Source organism: Zea mays, chromosome 3, assembly GCF_902167145.1.
Source record: "Zea mays cultivar B73 chromosome 3, Zm-B73-REFERENCE-NAM-5.0, whole genome shotgun sequence".
Classification (NCBI taxonomy): domain Eukaryota; kingdom Viridiplantae; phylum Streptophyta; class Magnoliopsida; order Poales; family Poaceae; genus Zea; species Zea mays.
Window position 1 is genome coordinate 183,436,803 of NC_050098.1, and position 8,100 is coordinate 183,444,902.

An 8,100-nucleotide genomic window follows, 5' to 3' on the forward strand; every position below is an offset into this window, starting at 1 on the left:
GCCAAAGGGACTCAGGATAACGTATTGGAAAGATTTCAGTTTTATCAAAGTTTATCTTTAGCCCTGAACATCCTTCGAAGACTTCTAGAATCGTTTTAAGAACTTTGAGGTCCGAATTGTCTGCTCTCACGAACACACCGACATCATCTGCATACAGGGAACAACGAAGCTTTGCCCCTTTCGGCAGGACACTTCCCAATAGCCCGGCCTGTGCCGCCTTTTCGATCATCCGCTGGAGAGGATCCATTGCTAAAATGAATAGAAAGGGAGAAAGAGGATCCCCTTGTCGTACGCCACACTTGTGGTTAATTCTGTTTGTTTGCTCTCCGTTGATTATTATTTTGGAAGAAGATGAACCCAGAATTATAGCGATCCAATCACGCCACCTTTGGGAGAAACCGAGGGCTCTTAACACATAAGGAGATATGTCTAATTTATGGAGTTGAAGGCTCTGGAGATGTCAAGCTCTCTTGTGCCAATATTTTTCAGAAACTTGTTTCTGACTCTTGCTACAGGGTTCATATTCTCCCCGCTGTTGCATCGTTTGATGGCTGCAGCATAAGAGTCATTTCCAATTTCCAAGTACTACTAGTAGTAGCTGCTAACACACGATTACACGCAGCACTCCGAAAAAGCGAGACAGATACAATGTCTTGACACCAACTAGCTAGTATTCCTGAATCCCGAAAGGCAAGGACGAGTGGACGACCGAGCAATCCAACAGGTGCCTGATGGCATGTCACGGCCGATGGCCCACTCGCGCCCGCCCGCACGGCTGCAGTACATCACAACAGATGCGACGGGCACGACACGTAGTGCATAAACTCGGCGTCGTGGAGCAGCGCCGCCATGGTCTCCGGAGGCAGGCACACCTCGATGTCCACGCTGCCGTCCCCGGCTCGTCCCGGGAACGCCGACATCTTGCCGTCGAACTTGTTGGCGCGCCCGCTCCGCACAGCGAGGGGCCGGCCCCAGCCGAAATCGTTGCCCACGTACATCGGGAACCGGTTCGAGCTCCCCATCGTGATCACCGAGCCGTCGGGGTTGCCCAGCGGGAAGCACCGGGGTGCGGCCTGCCACGCGGCCGCCGCGCGCCGGATCGTGCCGTCGCCATAGGCCGCAAGGGTCGCGTTCAGCTTGCCTGCCGCCCACCTTAGATCGCTGCGAGCCAGCTCGGAGACTGTCGCCATCGTCGCAGCGCTCTGGATGGCGTTGCCAAAGTAGACAGGAGAGATGGGCGGCTGCAGCCGGTGCCGGCAGTTCACCGCCATTCGGAACGTCGTCGTCGCGTCGGGCGCCAGGCGTTTCCGGGCACGCGTGACCGAGAGCCATATCTGCGCGCACAGTGACTGGAACGACGAGATCTCCCCGCGCACTTGGGGATTCTTGGGGTCCTGCGCCATCTTGCCGTAAACCTCGGCGTCTTGGCCACCGCTCGGACGGCGGTTGGCAATCGCTTTCAGCTCGCGAATTGCGTCAGCGCTGAAGTGAAAGACGCGCTCACGGAGAGGCGCGTCCACGTCGAAGGTCACGGACGGGCCGACGCCGCCGGGGAAGCGGAGGACGGCAGTGGACTCGCCGAAGAAGCTTCGGCGGAAGTCCGGCAGTTTGGGGGACTCGCCGCGGCAGATGGCCGCCCAGGTATTGAAGAATTGCCAAAAAGAGGTGCCGTCCACGACGGCGTGGTTGGCGACGATGCCGATAAAGACGGTGCCGTCTCCGAGTGCGGTGACCTGGAACGACGTGAGCGGGCGACGGTGCCCCTCGTAGCTCACGGTCCGGTCCATGGGGAACAGGTCCTTTGTGTGCTTGGTCGGCACGTCGGCGTCAGGGACGAGAAAGTCGTCAAGCGACAGGCCGGGTGCGACGGCGTGGAGGAAGTCCACGCCCGCGTCGTTGCAGCGGATGACGATGCGGTCGTCGGGCAGCGTGACGAAGCGGCCGGCGAGGGCCGGGACGACGGCGAGCGCCCGCGACAGCGAGGACAGGAGCAGCGACACGACCGAGGACATGGGCAGGTCGGGTGCCGGGAAGAAGAGCCCCTTCTGGATGTAGTGGCACGACAGCATGGGCAGGTCGGAGACGGAGAGCGTGAGGTCACCGACCGCCGACGCGGCGTCCGGGCGAACGTGCTGCCTGGACACGACGGTGATGCCCGAGGGCGGCGCGTCCAGGCAGGCGGCGGCCGGCAGCTTGGGCATAATGGCTGACGAGGCCGGGGCGGCGTCCAGCATGGGCATGGTGGAGATCATCTGAGCCATGTGTTCGATTGCCCGGCGCAGCGCTGCACCACCGACCGCTTGCTGCTAGCTGCTGATGAAGCAGTAGCGGTGGCAGTATGCGTGTGTGTGGCCAAAGAGGTGGTTTGGGCAGTGCCGCCTTTGCTGTGACACCACCGAACAACCTTGGGCAGTTTATATAGGACACGATGAGGCGCTGGATGCATGCACCTGGACCGGTAGTCTGCCTTCTTTTGCCACTACTGTTTTGGATATTCTCTGGCCAGGTATTTGTGGCTGTCGGAAGCAGAAACAGATGTATCCGATAAAGGTGTAGCTAGAGATTTGTTCTATGGCCTGCGTGAACAGCGTGTGCGACACAACAAGAAGACACAATAGATACCGTTTAATTTAGAAGCGCACTGGTGATTTGGATGTTGGATCTCATCAGAAAAGTTTTTTTAACGAATTATTTCAGCATAGCCTTTCCGCAAAAATATCGGCATATACTATACTATTTTTAAAATATATATATACATAGTTTTGTTTTTGCTGCATACTTCAGCCGGTTGGATTGTTCTGCAGCTGCCAACAGGTGTCTCCTCTGGGATGAAGAGGAACAAGTGTCCATGGATGCACCAGAATTTTTTTTAAATATATTTCTTTCAAAGCAATGACGGGTACCTGTGGAAAGGCTAGCTAATCAAACCGGTAACTGATCGGTTTGATGACTGTTAGAGCACTTGTTGACGAGATATTACAGATTACACTGAATGACTGAGCATGTTGTTGGGCGGATTCAATGAACACGCAACGGCTTTCCGTATTAAAATGAACAACAAACGTAACATCACAGGGTTTTTTTTTAAAAAAAAAATCTTGTCGTGCTAATGTAACCTCGATTAATTGTGTTGAGCCTACCGGATTTTTGAATGCGTTAGCCACTACTACTAGTCTATCTACTACTATAACGTTCGTCCAGCTGCTAGCTACGTGCGTACTACTGTAGGCGATTAGGCTGGGGGCAGCATCTCCATAATTATTCATTCAATGTGTAGTCCAATCCATATCCGCCTCCTCAAGAACAAGGAGTATTGATTATTTCCAGTAGCGTCAGTTACGTGGTCTACGTCCCTGCTGAAATAGAATACGTTGCTCTTGCCTTGTTGCCTAGTCAGTCTAGTGACATATGGATCGCCGCTTGCTCAATGATGCTCTCAGTTCTTTACATTTTCCGTCGAGAATGGTGCTGTGCGCATTTTAATTTAATTTTGTTTTCCTTATCGCAACGGTATTTTATCGTGCTTAGTGCATTATACCAAGTGAATTGTACACTTGAAAAAAAAAGGTTCAGCGATGCTAGCTTCTTTGCTGACGGACGGAACACCTAATGAACTTTCAGTCTGTCAATGTACGTAAGTAATCCGTACACGGCTGACGATCAATGTATTTTTTTGAGGATGCGAGTGGTACTCTTGCCAATCTTTAGCAAGAATACGGTACGGGAGGCATAGATTTGCGCAGCAGATCGCATCAGCGTACGACGACGCTTCTGTAGCCCCAAGCCGGCCCGGCGGCCGTTGTTGGCTGCCTGCCTGCCTCGTGCCCCAGCACGTACGCATGCAGTGAGCGTCGTCAGGCCCTGGACCAGCGGCCGCGTGTCCTAGAGTAAAACGACCCGACCCGCAGCGTCGGTTTTTCTCCGCCTGCAATCATGCGATGCCAAGGCGTTCGCGACGCACGGCGAGGACGCGCACGCCCGGTTGGCCCGGCGGGGGCCGTTCGTCCTTGGATACATGAACCTGCCGCCTTCCGTCCTGTCCAGCTAGCCATTTTGCCGTCCATCCTGCAAAGAATCTTCTTCGTCGGCCGGGCGGGTGGTACCGAAGCTGAAATCGATGCACCTGCTAGCTGCTGCATGCATAGGCATGTCTCTGGCTACTCTGGTAGTACATTACATAGACAGATTGTTACTGGTCTGTTCACGTGAGTTTTGTCTTTTACGGAGTAAGATTTATCCTAAATTAAAATATTTAAACTTTAACCAACAATATATATAAGACTAAATTATTTTAAACTAAAAAAAGTTATTATAAAAGTTTAAGTCACGATGAATCTAGTAATTTTTTTACTTTTATGTTATAAAATCTTATGAAAAATCTAAAAATAACTGGTCAAAGTTGACAGTGATTGAATTAGGATAAACTAAAATTGACAGGTTGTTGTGGACGGAGGGAGTACTAACCAGCGGGCCACTGGTTCTATCCAAATACGCCACGGCTAATATGTAGATTATGCCGTGTTGGAAGCTCAATCAACCTTCAAAAATCCTGTACTTTTGCCACGACCGAGCAGAGTAGTTTTGGAACAGTATAGCTGCTCTGCTGCTCGCCGTCACATGCATGCATGCATTCCTCCCACCGAGCAGAGTAGTTTGTGCCACGCACACATTACATTACATTACATGTATGGGGCACGAATGTGTAATAAACTACTAGTCGTCGCAACCTCCCTCGCAGCTGCGACTGCTGAGCTGGAAGTCAATCATCCAAGCGGCCAGCAACACTGGACCTGAGCGCCGCCCTGCAGCCCTACTTGCTGCTGCTGCATCGGCGGTAGGCGTTTTTATTATTACTATTCCGGCCGGACTCGTGTTCAACACCCTCCGCCTAGCTGAGAGGCCCCACCCACGGGCGCATCGGAATTGGCCGGTTTCTGTTATAAAGAAATCCGTGGCCGCGGATCCCGATGTCCCTCGGGCGGCACCGGCAGCTCTAAGGGCATGTACAGTGGGTGTTTTAAGTTGTGTCTTACAGCGTGTCTAGGGGGGTGAATGTAAAAAAACTCAAGACACGTATCTTGACGAAGACACCGTGTCTTAGCTCTATGTTCGAGACAGGAGACTAGCTGATTGGTCACTTTAATTTATTGAATGTTCTGATTGGTACAATGAATATCGTAAGACACATGTTTTAGACATGACCACTGTATTATGTTGTGTTTTAGTTGTATCTTTACTTGGAGTACCGTGCAACAGTATCTGGGTTGTACATGCCCTAAGGGCATGTACAGTGGAGAGACACCAAAACGGTTCTCCAAGCACAGGAGACAACTAAGAGACTCTATTGTACAATGGAGTGTCTATAAACGTAGTCTATTAATAAATATAGAATTAAATGTATTTGTATAGCATCAAATCGATAGAACAGACGACAAATTCGTACAGTGGGAAGTGAGGCGTCTGTTGTTACTTGGTTTACGAGCCAGAGGCGTCTCTTCACGGAGAGACGGCTCTAAGATTATTTTGCAAATAACCCCTAAAACACCTTAAGAGCCCCCACATTAAACACCACTGTACATGCCCTAATCAGGCGCGCTGACGCGCCGTGCAGCGCGGAATAGTATACTGGCAAGCGGAAGCGGGTGCGGCCCGCCCGGTGCCCCGCACGCGCGAGCGCGGTTCGATCGGGCGAGGGGGAGCTGTTGCTCGTAGGCGCCGGGCGGTAATAAACAAGGTGGTCTGCAGTGCACTGCACCGCACTGCACCGGACCGGCCGGCGCGCGCGGCCCCGCTGGCCCTGCCGGCCCTGCCGAATGTCAACGCGGCTGATGCATGCAGTGCAGGCGCTGGCGGTCGTGGGACGGTGGCGCAAGTTGTTAGGCTCCTGCCGGCCTGGGGCAGCATTTTGGTTACCTGGGGGCGCCTGCCAGTGCCAGTGCGGTTGACAACCCATAATTTTGCAATGTCCATTCCCCCCCTGATTCTGCCCTCTGCACCTGTCTGCGGATCACCGATCACCGTGGTGTGCTGCGGTGCGGTGTCCAATAACAACCAGGCCCCAGCTCATAAGCACACGCTGCCCACGGGGACCGTACATTGTCTCCCCACCAGGGTCACCAGAGTCGAATTATAGCTTCCTAGACTTAGGCCCCGTTTCAATCTCACGGGATAAACTTTAGCTTCCTGCTAAACTTTAGCTATATGAAATGAAGCGCTAAAGTTTAGCTTTAATTATCACCATTAGCTCCCCTGTTTAGATTACAAATGGCTAAAAGTAGCTAAAAAAAAGCTGCTAAAGTTTATCTCGCGGGATTGAAACAGGGCCTTAGGCCATGGATTGGTTTCCTGCAGATCATCATAGAATCTGCATCTTGCATGTTCTCCCATGAAATGCATCCCACACTTGATTCTTGATTTTTGTCGGCGTTTGGTTTGCTAGGGATAATGAGAATCCGGTTGCAAAAGCTACACGAAATCCAATAAAATACGGTGAAGACTTGATAACGTGATATTCTTCTTTGTTGCACTAAAACCAAGACACTTTGTGTAATAACCTGAATTTACAGGTATAAAATTTATTTTCAAATATCCATGAAATTCAGGTGTTAACCTTTTTTTTTCTTTCTCTTCTAGTTTCCATTTTTCTTCGTTTTCCAAAAAAAGAGAGGAGTTACTTTGGTCAAATGTTTGTAAACCTAAAGGGGTTATGGTTGTTGCATCATGCTAGAGTATAAGCTTTTGTCTGATGCAGTGTGTTGGTGTGCATTCATTCAAACTTGTAAAACACATTTGAATTTGAATCCATGAACTAAAAACAAAATAGAAAAGAGACCTAAATTCAAAATAAAAAAAGAAAAGGAAAAGCAGCCCACTCCATTTCCATAACCGGCCTTTCGGCCCATCTTTCTACAACACGCTCATACCCTCCCTCTCTCTATGACCAGTCGGTCCCGCCTACCGAAGCCTGCACCCCCTGCGCCTTACCCCTCAACCCTCTCACTACTCGTGGGCCTCGCCTATCGGTGCCCCCCCGTTACTCGCACGCCTGCGCTGGCTCGTTCACTAGCCGGTCCCGCCTATCAGCTCCACCCCATTCCTCGCGTAACCGCCTCCGTTCAGCCCACACCCACATTCTCTCTCCCCCCTCCACCAAACCACTCGCGCCTGCCCCCTTTGAAACCCTCATCGCCCCCACTTGTCGGTGTTTTATGTCCGACCGCGCACCCGGGGTTACCCTCGTGTTGCTTTTGGGTAGGACGGTGTCGTGGATCGTAACTCGATGGTTCGCGCTCGGGCACGAGAGAGAGAGAGAGAGAGAGAGAGAGAGAGGCGGATTTCAGCAGGTTCGAGTCGCTTTGAGGAGCGTAATACCCTCCTTCTTGGGATCGCTTTGTATATGGGTGATATTACAGGTGGTGTCTACCGAGCTGTGGGATGCTAATGAGATTAAAATGGAGGGAGTCCCCCTTGGACTTATATACACGACCGTGGGGGGTTTACCACACAAATGTTCATCACAATCTTCCTACTTATCTCCTAATTAGTAGCAAACAACTTCCACTATTTGAAGAAGAATCCGACGCCTCCATGTCGAGCTATCTCCAGCGTTTTAGGATGTCGGGCACGAGAACCAACATGTCCGACATATTCACGCCTATCCTTGGGTCCCATATGTCAGTCGCTCGCGCACGCGCGCGAGCTCCCTCGCCAAATCTAATCTCCGTCGTCCGTCGTTAGATCAGACTGGCCAAAGATCCCTGACATTCCTTCACATTGGCAAAATTGGAGCCTATCAGCTTTCTAGGAATCAACCCGTTGTCCCTGGTTTTTCACTGAAACCCCTGAAGTCTTATGGATGTTGCTCTTGCCTACATGTTAGCAGCATGTTTGACCCCTGTTTTAATATGTCATTTAAACAATAATTTATAATTTGGTTTAAAGTAAATAGACCTTTGTTCAGTATAATTGATAAGTAGAAAATTCGAGAGAATGTCTTAATCTTGAAACACAACAAACCTAGTGATTGATGACCTTAACAAGGTAACTTTATTTGAATAGTGTTATTGAGATATATATTTGGCTAATGACTAACAAAGTGGA

General features: G+C 50.8%; 1 protein-coding gene across 1 annotated transcript; it reads right to left on the reverse strand.

Annotated features, from left to right (window-relative positions):
* Positions 1–551: 551 nt before the first annotated feature.
* LOC100285433 (AER) lies at positions 552–2,379 on the reverse strand. Its single transcript, NM_001158326.2, has one exon. It carries the CDS (start codon positions 2,259–2,261, stop codon positions 786–788), a length of 1,476 nt encoding a protein of 491 aa, NP_001151798.2. The 5' UTR covers positions 2,262–2,379; the 3' UTR covers positions 552–785.
* Positions 2,380–8,100: the final 5,721 nt, after the last annotated feature.